General features: G+C 44.4%; 1 protein-coding gene across 3 annotated transcripts; it reads left to right on the top strand.

The window, feature by feature from the left end:
- The first annotated feature begins 392 nt into the window (after positions 1–392).
- TMEM230 (transmembrane protein 230) lies at positions 393–16,337 on the top strand. Of its 3 annotated transcripts, XR_014619166.1 has the most exons (6): positions 394–492; positions 2,840–2,967; positions 3,397–3,519; positions 4,435–4,603; positions 10,190–10,288; positions 14,715–16,337. XR_014619166.1 is itself a non-coding variant. In XM_084302450.1 (4 exons), exons 2-4 carry the CDS (start codon positions 2,869–2,871, stop codon positions 4,573–4,575), a joined length of 363 nt encoding a protein of 120 aa, XP_084158576.1. In that variant the 5' UTR covers positions 393–503; positions 2,840–2,868; the 3' UTR covers positions 4,576–5,527. The 3 variants fall into 3 exon arrangements, 2 of the variants coding, with proteins under 2 accessions (XP_084158576.1, XP_084158575.1); XM_084302450.1 differs by lacking the exons at positions 10,190–10,288; positions 14,715–16,337 and having other exon boundaries at positions 393–503; positions 4,435–5,527; XM_084302449.1 differs by lacking the exons at positions 10,190–10,288; positions 14,715–16,337 and having other exon boundaries at positions 4,435–5,527.
- Positions 16,338–17,592: the final 1,255 nt, after the last annotated feature.

Raw genomic sequence — 17,592 nt, 5'->3', positions numbered from 1 at the left:
GTTGGACTCAGTGATCCTTGTGGGTCCCTTCCAACTTGGGATATTCTATGAGTCTATGAAAATAGTTTTCTGGCTATACTTTTTCTGTTAAATACGCATAGCTGTGATGGAGGGGTGTGCTCTCCCTGCAGACAAGTTTATGTCCTGAGCTTCCTTTAGAAAATCAATATTTTAAAGCATATGTAGCAGCAATGTGTATAAGAACATTCTGCTTCATAAACCAGTCACAAACGCAGGTCAGCTTGGTGCTCAGTGGGTCTTGCATGACCAGGGTGACCACAATGCACGTCCATGCCAACCTGCCCCGCAGCTCTAATTTCAGCTGCCAGTCCTGAGCGCAAGGCTCAAAATAACTCAGTGGAGCTGAGCCAGCGAGCGGCTGATGCCATAACCTGGAAGGAAACGACAGGCACTGAATAAACTTCCTGGGTCGGCCTGCGGCTGGAGCGCGGAGGAAAAGCGGCAGCGGGAGTGATGGGTTTGACCAGCAGCGTGAGTTGTCGGTACCTCTTGGCTTGGGTTAACCTTCCAAAGCTCTAATGCTGCTCCCGGCACAGCGTGCAGTTCTCGGGGCGTCGTCAGACATGTTGTGAACTTCCTGTTCTGCAGCAGAGAAACCATTTTGCCTCCGCGGGAGGGGATCAGATGGGTTTGTCACACTAGCATTGAGGTTTGAGCTCCCAGATGGGGCAGGAAATGACATCCCTCTTCCTTCCTTACTCCCAGGTGCAGAGGGTAGAAATTCGTATCACTGCTGTGAGAAGGAAAAACAGGATTTTGGCCTGAAGTGGCACGATTGCTTTTATTTGCATGTTCCCCTTTGAGCCCTGGCTTACCCTGGAAGTCCTGCCCCAGGCAGTGCTGGTTCCTGCTGCGTATGAAGCATGGCGGTAGCACAGCATTATTAGAGGGCTTGGATGGCAAGCACGCCTCCCCATTTGTTTGCCTATAGAGCACAGCAGTGAACTTGTTTCTGATCCTCTGCAGTTCTTGAGCGCAAGGAGAGTGAAGCTCAGTGGACATGAAAGTGGCCCTTAAACATGAGGTCCGAGGCAGCGCTTTGTGCTTCATAGCCTCATGTTGGTTAGCAAGGAAATGCAGAGGGCTAGAATGGTTGACGCAGGTGTAAACTGGAAATTATTGCTGGGAAGCCACTAGGAATGGCCTGGTAAATAATGTGACAGGCAGTAAACAGTCCCACGGAATGTGGGGGCAAACAGGAACAGAGTCAGGACATCTGACAGGGTTTGGGTGTGCTGATTTCCTGTCTTCTTCCCTTTCTGCACTTTGACCCCATGGGTATGTGGGAGGCTTTGGCGGCATTTTAGCACAATGAACTTAGGAGAAAAAAAAAAAGTAAAAATAAGATGTGTAAAGAAGCTGAGGGTGTGTGTCACTACCCAGTGGGTGGGTGATACCCCTACTACCCATAGGGATAGAAATGTGTTTTTCTTACAGAAAAAAGCAAAAAAGTTCAAGTTAAAGGTATAGCTGAGGGGGATTTAAGATCGGAAGATGTTGGATGTTTTATAGAAGTCAAATTTACTGAACGAGAAACAAACCTGATGGCAAGGGAATGTGCCAACATGATGTGAGCAGAGATGAAAAAGGATAAATTGTTATTAATGTGAGTGAGACAAAGAATTTCCATTCAAATGGAGACTAAATATTTTGAGGAGTTCCTATTACCTTAGCTGTCAAATACCATTACGGAAAGCGCATCTTTATCCCTTCCTGTAGAAGCAATTGGGATATATGCCTTTTTATTTTATTTTTTTAATTCAAGCTTTCCTAGAAATTAAAAAAATATATATTGAAGGCAGTGCAGGAAATGTATATTCTGCCTCTTTGGGAATTCAGCACAGGTTCAAGGCTGTGGGTGAGCAGGTGCCTAATGCATAGGTCCTGTATAGGGGAAACCAGCAGCTGGGAGTTGTCAGCCTCTGTTAAATGGCTCTGCAGTGCGTCAGGGATGTGTTGGCAGGCCAGATCCAGGCTTCAGTTTATGAGAAGACAGGCTCCAAGGCACAGAAGAAAGCTGGCTCTGCCCATCTCCCTGTTCTGATCACCCAGGACTGTCACTGCTGGCAGCAAAACCACAGGGTTAGACTTCACTGTGTAGTGAAATTGCAGGGTATGGCTCTGTGTAACTAAATAAAGTTCAACCCTGAATACTTCCTCCCTTGCAGCTAGATAGGCAAGTGACCTATGCTTTTTAACTCCCTGCTGTTTTTTGGTTGCCTCATGTGCTAACCACCCCATCCCCTTGTCATGTTCCTGCTGAGTCATGACCCAAACTGTCTTAGGGATGACAGCTCCATTTCATTCTATTTTCCAGTGTTTGTGGTTTTTTTTTTGTTTGTTTTTTGTTTTTTGTTTTTTTTTTTTTTCCGAAATGGATTTATTGCAAAATATCTGGCTGGTTGAAAAGTTGCTTTGTTTAATTTTGGTTTGGGTGTATTTAATAGCGGCCCTATTTAGAAATAGGTGGATGTCAGACATCTTACTGCTGGAAGTGTGATCTCCTTGCAAATAAGACCTGGCTGATATAGGGCATATTATTCTGGAACTTCTGTCGGGTTTTTTGTTTTGAAATATTGACAAATCCAAACTTGTCTGCAGCTATATTTTTTGCCTTCTATTTTAGACTTAAATACAAAATTTTATTTTAAAAGATTTAATTCATGAAAGTGTACAAGGATTTTTTTGGTTACTATGGGCTTAACACTCCTGTGCTTTTCTTAGGAAACATAATCCACATCTGACTCCATCATCCACTTAGCTCTGTTTCATTTGTTTGTTTGTTTGTTTGTTTGTTTTTGCTATTTTTGTTTTCCAGGTTCTAGCTGATTCCCAAGCATCATTGTAATGATGTCATCAAGAATGAATCTGTCTGCTGGCATTCCCAGTAGTAAAGTCAAGTATTCCAAGCTTTCCAGTACTGATGATGGATATATTGACCTGCAGGTAAAAAGTGGCAAATAAAACCTCTTTGTACTGCTTCTTTGTCTTTAAGCTACTAGTGGGAGCTGCTATAGCTTTGCATATGCATGTGAGACTGCTTTTTGTTTGTGTCCACCAGAAAGGTACAAACCTATCCACAAGCCATCACTCCAGTCTCCTCTAGAAAGCTCACAGAGCACAACTGGAAAAAACATTTATTGTTTAGTAGCGTCAGATTCATTTCTTTGGAGGGAGATGAAAATCAGAGCAATGAGTATAAATGCTAGCTTGGACAGCAGTGTCTGCATGGGCAGGGTTCGTTGCAGAGAGGCTGTTATAGAGCCATGCATCAGGGCCACTGCAGTATTTCGTTTGCTGTCATCTATGCCGTGGTTAGAAGCGAACTGTGCTGGGGTAAGCTGTTAATTTTTTTTTTTTCCCTTTTTCATCCAGTTCAAGAAGAGCCCACCAAAAATTCCCTACAAGGCAATTGCACTTGCTGTCGTGCTCTTCATGATTGGGACCTTTCTCATTATCATAGGAGCCCTCCTCTTGGCAGGATACATTAGCAAAGGTGTAAGTGGTTTGATTACAAGTTCTGTATTGTTTGCCCCTCCCAAAGCCTGCCAGAAATTCTGTTCAGTGCAGAAATTCAGAGGAAAAGACCTGTAAACAAGAAAGTAATCCCCCTTCCTGCCACACTGGTATTTGCTAACAGGCCTGCTCCTCTGGCAGTAGAGTCCTTTATCTCTAGTTAGCAACTTGGGAGTGGGTCCATAGCTGGAGAGGAGATCTGCAAGGAAGGGATGAATTTCTGTCCTACCAGGTGGTACAGTTCCATTTTAATGCCACATCATTGCAGTGATCAGCTTGCTGTATTGGTGAAAAAATCCTGGGATCATCACACTTCTAGTACAGATCCCCCACTCTCTCTAACGGGTACCTGATTGCTATATAGAACACAGCACTGCTTTTCTCCCCTCTCTGCCTTTACAATCCATTGAAAGCAGATCTGATGCTTGCAGTTGACATTGTGCTTCTCTGTGACACACTTCTCCTTTTACCCAGTGCAGTATGGAACTGCTTTACAGTTGGCAGCTGCTGCTTATCGTTGTTGAAACAGCAGCATTTTGGCCATATCGGAAGCAGTCCAGGCCCAGATAGGACAGCTTAGCCAAGCACGCAGGACTCAGCCTGTGGTTGGCAATTTTGTCATGTGATGAGTGTCAGGAGGAGCCACCCCTCCAGCCTAAAGGAAAAGTTCAGTTGAGGTTTCCTGTAGCATCAAGTGGATGCCAGACCAGGAAGAGGAATTAGAGCTCAGCCTGAAGAAAGCTGAGAGATTTGAGATGGATTTTATTTTTGTCAGCTAGCCAGGCCTTAGGGATGAATAATTGTGGTAGTTTGCTTGGTGAGGCAGGACCTGAGTAAACAAAAAGACCTTGATATGGATCTCTTACTGCACTTACACAGCTTTTCTGTCTGACGCAGGGAACGGACCGTGCTATCCCCGTGCTCATCATCGGGATTCTTGTGTTTCTCCCAGGCTTCTACCACCTGCGCATTGCATATTACGCTTCCAAAGGCTACCGGGGCTATTCTTATGACGATATCCCAGATTTTGATGACTGAATGATGTTCCTGACAACGTTATAATTAGGTTAGTGTTAAGAGCTGCTAGTTACCCTGGATATTGGAGGAAGCTGTTAAGATTGTAAATGAAGTATATCAGTCATGTGATGCAACTTCCGGTTTTCAAAATTCGGTGCTGAAGTGCTGCAAGCTTTTCAGTTGGGGGAACAAGGGGGTTAAACATGGAATCAACCAAAAGTATTGCAACATTAGGTGGGAAGAATATGTGGTTCATCATATTTTTTCTCTTGGTTACATAATGCTGGTTGCTTGTAAGAAGTTACTCTTGGGCAAGGCAATTCTAGCAATTTTCCAAAAATAGTTGAGCCAGACAGTTTCAGCAGTAAAGATATTTGTTTTTCTAACTGCTTCATAGAGTTTATTTTATTTTTTTGAGAGATCTTTGCTATGCTTGTTTTTTGAGTTGCAAACACCATACATAACTTCTTTTTTGCTCTCTGCCTATCAGAAGGGCTTCCAATTTACTTGTCTTGTGCTTGTCTTGAGTAATGGAAATCATATGTGTACAAGGGGGGAAAAATGCACTTGCATGAAATAATTTATACAAACTGCATTTGCTGCACAACTCCTTGCTAGACTGACCAATCTTATGCACTCACCAAACGCATTCTTCAGAAGCAAGCTGTTTCCCATGTCACTGCTACTCTTGGCAAAATCAGACTGTCATCCTTTAAAAGGATGGACTATTGTGGGATTTTGCTTACTTTAAAATGAATAGAGACAGGGAGAAGAACTGGAGTATGGGCCAGCATTCAAGTGTCTAAATACAAAAATCTTGGGTTTGACAGGTGTGGGTATTGGAGACACCTGAATTCCAGCTATCTGTATGTATATTTGGGATCATTTTATCCTCGATACATTGTGACTAACTCCCTATACCAGTGAAAAGAATCTCTGTATAGTTTGTACTGAATAAATTGTTTGTATTGTTTTGCTAGCTTCAGTAATAGCTTATTCAGGGAAAACCAATTGGTAGCTCTGTACTTGATGCAAAAGTAAAACTCACTGTCTCCTTAAGTGGGAGTGAACCAAGTGTCCTGAAGGATAAGTATGTGACAAGATGTAGAAATGCAAGCCTCAAGTATATGTATTTTACATGAATAAACTTCACTATATTCTGTGTACAAATTACAAGCTCATCTTTTTCACATTCATAGATCTCAGCGTATGCTAAAAATGGTCCTGGGCAGAGAGGTTAATACTTCAGCTGAGTCTGCTGTTGCTTACTGCTTCTAGTTTCTAATGTAGTTGCTACAGTCAGCAATAGACTTTGATGAGCCAGCAGCTTTGAAACAGCTCCAACTGCTCTGCAGGACCCTTGGCTTGGTTTTGGGCAGAGCTGGGAACCCGGAATCTCTAGAGCAGCAATGCAGAGTATCCTAGGTGTGACAAGATTATGTGCTGCTTCAGAAGCCCAGGCTTCACTTTTTGAACCTCTTGTGCAGTATTTGAATGTGCAAAGACCCCAAACTTCTAACAGCTTGGTGTCAGTGTCCAAATATCTGGTCCTTTTATGTAACAGGGAGTAGTGTCTACATATGACTTGCAGTCTGGTACTGATACTCCAGAATTGTGCCAGGCATAGCTCATATGGACTGAAAATTTGAAAGGGAGAGGGACAAATACAGAGCAGGTCCTTGGAGATGGTCAGAAGACTTTCTTGGACAAAAGTCTTGCTCTGAAAGTGCAAAATCACTTTGTCTTTTTTCCTTCCTCATTTTTCTATTCCTCCTCCAATGTTCTAGAGTAAACTCAAAGCCTGAGCCAAGGTCTTCTTTTTTTAACCTACAACAATTCCCTTGTTTGACTTGATTAATTGGCTTGTGTGTGCCCCAGTGGTGCACTCTGAGGTCTAACTGATAGAATTCAGGATCTCCTTTTTGCCTTTCCATCTCTGAAGGCAACAACTACGTGTGTTCTCTCTTGCTCTGCTGCGTCACACTGGCCCTGGCCATCACCCGTCTCATGTTCCTGACGCAGCCGGCCCCTGGGCTGGTGGCAGCCCAGCTTCCCAGATGTCACACACTGCTTGGCAGCAGCTGGAATCCCTCAATTAAAGCTGGGTCTGGCCAGGAAAGTCGCTGCTGACGCAAAACCATGAATCAGCCTCTATTAGGGAATAAGAATGTGGGTTTGTTTGGTTTGGGGAAAGGGGACAGGGAGTTGAGATGGAAAAAGAGGAGTAGGGGGAGAAGATGCCTTCAAGGGCTGATAGGATGCAGAAAGTTGAGAAGCCTGGGGCAACTGAGAGGGGTAAGTAAACGTAGGGGACAGCTGAAGAACATAGTGACATTTCTGGAGGGTTGACAATTTATTTTTTGAAACGGCAAACCCTCAGACAACACAACGTATAAATAAGATCAGTCCCTACCCTGGTGCTCACAGGGCTGTCTGTATGATGAATGGACACTGGGAAAATTTCCTCTCTACAGGGATGTTTTGCATCTAATTTGGAAAGTCAAAATGGACATTTCAGGGGAAAAAAAGGTGTGTTGACTACTCAAATGTAGATCCAGGCTACTTAATTCTTGGAGTTTGCGTGGTGTATTCTAAGTGTGGCTTTCAAGGGTACAAGTTTCTTTTGTGTCCAATCTTCTATTGTCTAGCTGTAGTGTAGCTAATACCAGGTGTTCATTTTTCCTTAGAAAATAAACTAATTTACATTTTGGAAAATTTGGATAATTTTACTGTAGCATTTGTTTCTGTGATAAGCATGGTCCATACCTTCATGGCAGTGGTGCTCCTTTGGGTAGGTTTGAGGATAATCAGGGCTGTCAGCTCTTACTTTTGTTAAAGTATTATATAAAGGCATCACAGTTTTCCTTCTAAATGCAGCCATTGCCCATTCCTTGTTCTAGTCCCTGAGTGCTGAGTGCTCCTCAGTTCCCCTTCTGTAAAATTGTCTGTTGTGGGTTTAGGGAGAGCTGACTGATGAGGGTAATAGGAAAATGCCTGTGAAGAAGTTTCTGGTTCTAGAGCAGGGCTTGAATGACAAATAAGGCAGAGGCTGAACACTGATGAATGGGGGTAATACTGAAGTAGCTGTTTCCTTTATTGAGCATCATCCATTCTGGGCACTTGGTGAGGCAGCTGTCTCAGAAAAAATAGTTGGCATTTATATAGTTTGATGGGATATTATTATACACAGAAGCTCTCTAGCAAGAACAGGCACCCAGATTTAAGGCTTTTCTCTAGTTTATGAGTGCATGAATTTATATCCTCAGTGATGTTTTTCTGTTGCTGTGGTGTGGTGTATTTATATGATTGTTTGATTCTAGAGTCCCCTGAAGGCCCAAGCTACTAGCAGTCCCAAAGAAATTCTGCCAAACATGTTATTTATAAAAGAAAAGAAGCCCTTTAGGTCAATCTCACAATTTTTACTTAAGTGTCTGGAGTGAGCACAGCTAATACAAGTTGCAAAGCATAATCACATCAGAGGAAACTTCCCTTAACTACACAAGCTGTTTGAAATGTCTAGGTGAATAAATTGAGGGGAACAAACAAGGTACCACTGAAGACAGTCTGGGTAGCTGCAGATATTAACTATGAGCCCTAAACACTCATGCTAAATCCATAATGACTTTCTCTAATCCTCTTTTGCAGTGGCTCATTGTTAATGACATGTGCTTTCTGAGACAGAATGCGACCCATTCCCCTCCTCTTCAGTAGGCTCCTTCTCACTGTTGGTGGTACAAATGCCAACCTCTGAGAGATATGGCCACCAACAGCTCCTGGATCAAAACCGCCATATATAATTAATGTTGATTTTCTAACACCTCCCACTGCCAGTTCCCAGTGAGAAGGAAAGTAAGGCAACAGACTTGTACCAAGCAGTGACATTCAAGCATAGAGCTAAGGAGTCAACCTGCTGCCCACACACAGGCTGAGGGACTTCAGTGGGCTTCCAGGAGAGGCTTCAGACCTCAAGATGCTGCTAAAAGCAACGTAACAGTCTCTGCCAACTCATGCACTGGCTAAAGTAGGAGACAGCGAGAGTTTATAGCAAGCATCAGATCCAACACTGCACCTCCAAGGTTGTGGCTGATTCCCTTGGTGAAACATTCTGTGCACGGGCCCTGCACAAAAGGGGCTCTTTGTATCACAAGGCAAAAATAGGAGGCATAGAGATACACTCAGCAGTAGAAAGGAGCAATAGGAAAAGCCAGAATTAACCAAAGCTTTGTGCAAATGGTTCTGATAAATGGTTGAGAGAAGAGGGAGAAATTGTGTTTCTGTAGGTTGCTTGATGTGATAAAGGCAGTGGTGTGGCAGTTCACCAGCCTGGAGATATTACTGCACAGGAGCCTCGAGTCCAAGTGAAACCACACCTGTGAAGGGCTTATCACACTATGCTGTTCTCCCAGTTCATCTTTGTTTTAAGGTTAGTGGAGCCAACAATGCTGTGCTCCTTACAGGTGCAGTGATTTTGCATCTGTCCATATGAAGAGCCTAGTAACGAGGCATCATATGTCTCACTGTTGTGAGGAGGTGAGTGCTAATTCCTCTTGTCTCATGCTTCCCCTATAAGGACCCTAGCACCTAAATGACTAGCAAACCTTTACCCACCAACATTCAATGGCAGTTAACCTGTGAGAGCTTTCTACAGGGAAGATCCTGGGAAAGGGGGTTGTAAGTACTCTCAGCAACAACTTTCCTTGCACTATATATATTTCTTGGCATCATTGTTGATCTTTCTCTCTGAAGTTCTCCATGTGTTAGTTCTGATGGAAGTTCATGGGACAAGGAGAAGAGCAAGGCCCATCACTAATCTTGTGATGGTGTAGCAAGCAGGATCTTGGGTTTCCAACCCAAGAGAAAACTTGTTTCTCTTCTCTCAGCAGTGATTTTATGTCCTTTTTTTATAAATTGATCCTAGAGGCCTGGCTGGATGTCATCCATCTGGATGATCATCCCTTGAGGGCTGAGGACTGTCTGTGGAGAGGGGTGGTTGTAAAGGGGCTGGGATGGCCAGCAGGTTTGTAACTGATCATAGTCCTGAAAATATTTTAGTAGAAATTGTGTGAAACATCTGCAGAGAATGAGGGAGAGAGAATGTGATGACTGACTTGGAGCATGCTGCATATAATCAATGCACTACAAATATAGCCATAAAATGAATGTTTTGCTTGAATAAACAGTGCAATCTACAACAGCACCTCTAGTGCTCTTCCAGTACCCATCACACAGGAACAGTTAGATTAGACCCTACAGTTGCGGTCTGCTTTCTTTCTGTCGCCTGCAGTTAGCCAAATTCAGCAACATTTGCCATGGAGAGGCTCCATGCTATGATGCTACTTTTATAGCAATACGAATTTTGCTTAGCGTAAAAAACAATGTAAAAACCTGCAGGGTAGGAAGAAATGACTCGGCACAACAGTTCTGTCCTTTCTAATCAGATTTGTGCTATACTCCACTTATGCTGAGGTCTAAATGAGTTTCTCCACATTCCTCCCCCTCATGCCTAGTCCTTAAAAGTCCAAAGCATCAGCCCATTCATACAACCACTCCTTGCACCTTCTGTCTTTCCCTAAACAGCTCGTTAGCTCCTTAATATTGCTCTCTCCTTACCCTTCCTTTGTCCTGCTCCTCCCAGCAAGATCACCACCTGCAAAGCACCTCCCTGACTTCTGCCTTTCCACTGGGCAATTTTCTCATTGCTGTGTTCTGGAGCTGCAGCTCATCAGTTTAGCAGGTAAGTGCAAATTGTCCAACCCTCAGATCTCTCCAGCCTTCCAGCTGCTAGCAGAACCCTTTAGTTTGCCTTCTCCAGCTCAGGGAAGACAGTAATTCTTCCCTCGTTTTCACCCTTCTCTTCCTGGTGAAAACTGCGGGCAAAAATTGTTCTTTTTCCTAGAGCTCTGCACTCAGCCCAAGTGATGTCTGCATGCTGCAAAGCAGCTGGCATGCCATGTTCCGTGCTCACTGAGTGAAATGTCAGTGTGTGTCAGGGCTTCCTTCTTCCTTCCTTAATACACAAGCAGCTTGAGATTTTTAGGAATGCTGGATTTAACTAAAAATAGTCCAGACAGTTCAGTGGGCCACGACAGATTCCTCCCTCCCAAGAGTTTTGTTCTGAGATAGAGCCAAGAGTCAAGGTAGAAGAAAAAAAAAGTCTTTGAAAAAAAGCTTAATTGTGGATTAGAAATTATTGTTTTCAAATAATTTCATTGAGCTTTCGCTGGTGTAGATGGACTGTTTTTCTTCTCCAGGCTTAGGCAAACTTTCTTTTGTGCTGGTTGGGTACATGTTCTATTGAGGCCTTTGCCTTCCTGCTTTCACTTGTGTATAGGAAGGTGTTAGGAAAGTTCTTTTAATTGGAAGTAAGGCAATTATTAAGAGGTCTTTTTTGTGGCCATGGACAGAGCTTGCTCGTGACAAGAATTGGGAAGCAAACATTTCCTTCCTTTACATTGTATTGTGTTGGATATTAAGCCACGATGCTGTCCTCCATCTCTTGGAGCTTGCCTTTCTGAAGGTGATCTATAACTTTTCCAGTCCTGCTACAATTACAGTAAGGAAAAAAATTGCAATGAATTGTCTTTGAGAAGTGTCGTGGTTTAACCCGGCTGGCAGCTAAACACCACGCAGCCGTTCACTCACCCTCCCCCCTCCCTCTCTGGGACGGGGGAGAGAAATGGAAAGTGAAGCCCGTGAGTTGAGATAAAGACAGTTTAATAAGACAGGAAAATAATAATAACAAAATAATAATAACAATAATAACAATAATGTTACAATGGTGATAATAGGAAAGTAATAATAATATGTACAAACAACTGATGCACAATGCAATTGCTCACCACCCGCTGACCGATGCCCAGCCTAACCCCGAGCAGTCCGGCCCCCTCCCCCCGGCTAGCCACCCCTATGTATTGTTTAGCCTGACGTCAGATGGTATGGAATACCCCTTTGGCTAGTTTGGGTCACCTGTCCTGGGTCTGTCCCCTCCCAGCTCTTACTGCACCCCCAGCCTGCCTGTTGGCAGGACAGAGCAAAAGGCTGAGATGTCCTTGGCTTGGTATAAGCACTGCTCTGCAACAATTAAAACATCGGGGTGTTATCAGCACTCTTCTCATCCTAAGCCAAAACACAGCATTCCACCAGCTACTAGGAAGAAAATTAATTCTGTTCTAACTAAAACCAGGACAAGAAGGCTCCATTTCTGCAAAATTTTTTGGCACTGAAAGCATAAGTTCCATGGAGGAATTAACATTTTAGTCTGAGTTTGCAAAACAAAGAATAAAATCCACCAGTCACCACTAATTAATTTTATTTTGAAATATTTACTTGGGCTGCAGTAGTAGCTGCTCTTAAGTCTTTAAAGGATTAGCTGCCTGCTAGTTGTTCATGCCTGCAACCATTTATTTAAGCTGTTGCTGCAAATCATGCTGTTAACCTGTCATGCAAGGTTTCAGCCTTTCTTTGCTCGTCAGTGAGAAATGCATGGTACACACAAGTCGCTGACGCGATAGTGGGAAGTTAACACATCTGCAGTCAGGTCTTCTTCCCCCAATTTAACATGCTTCTTGAAGGAGGGAAAGACAGAAGATACGTATAGTAATAATGGTCTACTCTGTGTAGGATATTACAAAGTCTGACTAACAGAGGCTGATAGAAGTTTAAGGAACATGAAACGTGTGTACAAATGTATCACGCTCCCTGCCCTGAATATATGGTCAGCTTTCACTTCTGTGCTTTTCCATGTGCTGTTACCAAAGACAAATAGCTCCTCTCTTTCTCCTGCTGACCCATCAAAAAGGATGCAGCATTTCCATTGCACTGCATCCCAATGTTTGGTTGCATTTGTCATATCATGTTGCATTTTCTTTAATATAAGTGGTCAAACCAATCATAGAATATCCTGAGTTGGAAGGGACCCATAAGGATCATCAAGTCCAACTCCTGGCACCACACAGGTTTGCCCAAAAGTTTAGACCATGTGCCTAAGTGCACAGCCCAATTGCTTTTTAAATTCAGACAGGCTCGGTGCAGTGACTACATCCCTGGGGAGCCTGTTCCAGTGTGCAACCACCCACTCAGTGAAGAACCTCTTCCTGATGTCCAGCCTAAACTTCCCCTGCCTCAGCTTAACACCATTCCCGCGGGTCCTATCACTGGTGTTTACAGAGAATAGGTCACCTGCCTCTCCACTTCCCCTCGCGAGGAAGTTGTAGACAGCGATGAGGTCTCCCCTCAGCCTCCTCTTCTCCAGGCTGAACAGGCCCAGTGCCCTCAGCCACTCCTCATATGTTTTCCCCTCTAGGCCCTTCACTGTCTTCATCGCCCTCCTCTGGACACTCCCCAACAGTTTCACGTCCTTTTTGTACTGCGGTGCCCAGAACTGCACACAGTACTCAAGGTGAGGCCGGACCAGCACAGAGTAGAGCGGGACAATCACCTCCCTCAACTGACTAGCAATGCCGTGCTTGATGCACCCCAGGATACAGTTGGCCTTCCTGGCTGCAAGGGCACGCTGCTGGCTCATGTTCAACTTGCTGTCAACCACAACCCCCAGATCCCTATCCAGAGGGCTGCTCTCCAGCGTCTCATCGCCCAGTCTTTACATATAGCCAGGGTTGCCCCATCCCAGGTGCAGGACCCTGAACTTGCTCTTGTTAAACTTCCTGTGGTTGGTGATTGCCCAGCTCTCCAATCTGTCCAGATCTCTCTGCAAGTCCTTTCCACCCTCAACAGAGTCCACAACTCCTCCAAGTTTGGTGTTGTTGGCAAATTTGCTCAAAACACCTCCTAGTCCTAAATCCAAATCATTTATAAAGACATTGAAGAGGACTGGCCCTAAAATGGAGCCTTGAGGGACCCCACTAGTGACCATCTGCCAGCCAGATGTGGCCCCATTTACCACAACCCTTTGAGCCCTGCCCGTCAGCCAATTGCTCACCCATCGTATGATGTTTTTGTTAAGTTGTATGCTGGACATTTTGTCTGGTAGGATCCTATGGGAAGCCGTGTCAAAAGCCTTGCTGAAGTCCAAAAAGATCACATCAGCTGGTTTCCCTTGGTCAACTAGATGGGTGATCTTATCATAAAAGGAAACCAAATTTGTTAGACAGGACCTACCCCTCATGAACCCATGTTGGCTGGGACCAAGGACTGCATTGTTCCCCAGGTGCGCTTCAATAACTTCAAGGATCATCTTCTCCATAATTTTACCAGGCACTGACGTGAGACTGACAGGCCTGTAATTGCTAGGGTCTTCCTTCTTTCCCTTCTTGAAAACTGGCACAACATTTGCCAGCTTCCAGTCTACTGGGACGTCTCCAGATTCCCAAGATCGTTGAAAAATAATTGAGAGAGGTCCTGAGATGACATCAGCCAGCTCTTTAAGCACCCTGGGATGGATCCCATCCAGACCCATGGACTTGTATGGATCCAGGTGGAGCAGCAAATCCCACACACGTTCAGGGTTGGATGGGAGTTTGTCATTCCCACTGTCATGGTCCTCCTTTTCAGGACACCCAGGGTCCTGAAGCCCATCATTGGCATTGAAGACAGAGGTGAAGAAGGCATTAAATGTCTCTGCTTTGCCTATGTCATTGTCTGTGAGGAGACCTTCCCCGTCAAGTAGCGGACCTGTGTTTTCTTTGGTTCTTCTTCAGTTAACATATCTAAAAAAAACTTTTTTATTGTCTCTCACAGACATGGCCAGCTTCAACTCTAGTTGGGCTTTGGCCCCATGAATTTTCTCCCTACAAACATGAACAGCATCCCTGTATTCTTTCCTCATTGCCTGACCCTCCTTCCAGCAGCTGTACACTTTCTTTTTCTGTCTAAGCTCCAGCAGAAGATCCCTGGTCAGACAGGCCGGCCTTCTGTCCCGCCTGCCTGCCTTCTGATATTTTGGAATCGCCTGATGTTGTGCTTTTAGATTGTGCTAAGATTGACCAGCACTGATGGACGCCAGTGCCTTCAAAAGCAGCTTCCCAGGGGATCTTGCTGACTAGTTCCCTGAGCAGCCTGAAGTCTGCTTTCCCCATATCCAGGGCTGAAGTTTTGGTGGCAGTTTTCCTTCTGTCACCATAAATTCTAAACTCAATCACTTCATGGTCACTATGACAGCCGCCAATTGCCACGTCTCCCACAAGACCCTCTCTGTTTTCCAGCAACAGATCAAGGACGGCACCTTTCCTAGTTGGTTCCCTTAGCACCTGCACCAAGAAGTTATCATCTAGGTGCTTTATGAACCTCCTGGACTTGCTTGTGTCAGCCGTGTGGTGATCCCAGTTGATGTCTGGCAAGTTGAAATCTCCCATAAGGACAAGGGGAGTTGATCTCGAGGCATCTCTTAGTTCTGCAAATAATTCATCGGCGTTGTCGTCCTGGCCAGGTAATAGATTATGTAATAGATTCCCACAACGACATCCCCTTTATTTGTTCGTCCCTTAATCCTTACCCAGAGGCTCTCAACTTTGCCACCCCCAACCTGAAGTTCCACACAGTCCAGCCCATGCTTCACATACATCGCCACCCCACCACCTTGCCTGTCCTCCTGAAGTGCCTGTAACCATCTATTGCAGCACACCAGCCACAGGACTCATCCCACCAGGTTTCACTTATGCTGATGATGTCGTAGCTGTGGGATTGGGCCAAGACTTCTAGCTCATCCATTTTACTCCTCATACTGCATGTGTTTGTGTAGAAGCACTTCAAATGCACTTCCCTACACACAGCACCTTGTGGAGCCGACCGACGGACCTCTGGCACACAGTCCCTCTGGTTCTGGCGCACAATCAACGAAAAGCCAGCTACCAGGGGAGTTTTCACACACAGAACAGCATCAGCTTATGAGCTAAAAGCTATATTCAGCAAAGGAAGTCAGGGTTTAGCAAATCTTGCAGAAAGCTGACATGAAATGCTGGGCCAAATTCTTTGCTGACACCAATTAATGTCAATTAGGGAGAGGGGTCAATTAGATAATAGACTGTGTAAGACATTTGGACATGAGATTTCTAGCCTGCCCAACTCACTCCTTACTCAGTCTCACCTCAGCAAGGATTATTTCTTACTCTTACACGGGTATTCAGTGTAAAAGTGAAAGTTTTCAGCTCCTTAAACATACAAATACTAATTAGTATCACCGTATCATTTTCTACCAGTTAATTTTCATTAACACCATTAGAAGAATTCTACCAGATCCTTCAATATTCATTTTTCTCGTCTCTCAATACTAACAGTGCATGTAGCAGCATGACTTCTTCAGCACTATTTTGGATGGTTCTTTTCCAGACAAGTATCTTATTTTCCCTGTATTTGGTTATGCAGGTCAAGTGTATTTTTTTTGCATAAGAACAGTGGCAGGATTGTAATGTGGCCAGTTCAAATGTATGTCTAAAAGTAGGCCAGCGGATGGTCTCCAACTACAAATAATTAAAAAAAAAAAAAAAGTATTTGTAAAAGTTTCTCTGTTGTGCAACCACATTTCAAGTTGCTGAGAAGATACTGCAGAGTTCAACTTGTTCAACAGCCTCCTTGTGTTTTAACCCTCCACATGAAACAAAGGAGACTGACTGTCTTTGACTCAGATCCACGGCAGTCTGAGACACTGTATGTTTGAAGCTGACTGCCTGCTCCTCTCCAGGGAATTTAACATCCCTTCAGCAGGGTCAGCACACCAGGATGCTGTCCTGGTCCAATGCTCCCCATCCTTCCTACAACAGGATGGGAAGCATTGAAATAGGAGGGTGTATAGGCTGGGTGCACATCCCTTCTCCCACATCTACGGTAGGGAAAATAATTTAACAGTGGGAGGACAGCCCAGAACTTGCAAAATCTCCCCTTCAATGACACTGTATCAGTCTGGCACTACTTAAGAGTAATGGAGAGGTAGGACTTCAGGCAGGAAGGAGTTAACTAAAGGAAGGGCAATTTGCTGGGGGGAAGTTGGAGTTCATTGTTCCAGGCTCTGCTGTGGATTTCCTTTGCATCCTTTCATCTCTCTGAGTCTTGGTTCTCATCATAAAAGGGGTTGCTTGTCTTTCTTTTTGCTATTTTTGTAAAAGGACCGACTGTAAGCCCTTCATGGCATGGACTCTACCTTAACATGTGTGCAGTGGCACAGTGGGAAAGCTCTGTCAGCAGGGAATATAAATAGTGTGCCTGTCCAGCCCTGTGGCATCCAGGTTTGCTATAACTGCCTCATTTGCACTCCTGTGACAAGTGTTAGTTCAGCTGTCAGGGAAAGAAGGAACTGAAGAGTATTGCCACAGAAAATTTCCAGCTCTTGGTTTGCCCATTGTGCTTTGGTTTGGGCCCAGTTCTCCCTCCTGCCTCAGGGAGTTCTTCTTTTTCTAGCCAAGTGAGTGACGATTCCCACAAAGTATCTACCCAGCGTGACTCCAATTTCAGAAGCTTTTAGAGGGCTTGTTGTGGTACTGTCTGTTTCCCTCTTTGACTCAGCACCACAGTCATTTATGTTGTGTTTTGCTACTCGCTAGATTTTGCAATAATCATTTTTCTACCATTTCTGACATTGCTGTGTTTTTGTAACCATACATTCATGTGATGAACTAAATGAGTCATGGGCATATAGAGGATAAAAGCAATTACAACATCCAAGACCATCCTTCCTCTGAACACACTGTGGATGTTCTTTCAAAACTGTTTGCAATTTTCAGGTAATGAAAAAGTTAAAACAGGGATTCTCTCTCTGCTGTGACTTCTCTGCTGAGATACAAGTAAGCAACCACACAAGTGCTGCTTTCTGTTCTTTGCAAAGTAAAGGACCTTCATTTGAACCCCCCAGTGGAGGTGGCTTAATGAATCATAGAATGGCTTGGGTTGGAAGGGACCTCAAAGATATCTAGTTCCATCCCTCTGCCATAGGCAGGGATGCTGCCCACTAGATCAGGTTGCCCAGGGCCTCATCTAACCTAGCCTCAAACACCTCCAGGGATGGGGCATTGACAACTTCTCTGGGCAACCTGTTACAGTGCCTCAAATGAAACCTATTTTGTTCTGTGTTGCAAAACTCCTCTAATGGAC

This window comes from Netta rufina, assembly GCF_964035555.1.
Source record: "Netta rufina genome assembly, chromosome: 27".
NCBI classification, from domain to species: domain Eukaryota; kingdom Metazoa; phylum Chordata; class Aves; order Anseriformes; family Anatidae; genus Netta; species Netta rufina.
Note: the sequence above shows the minus strand (reverse complement) of the source record. Positions and strands in the feature narration are given on the sequence as shown.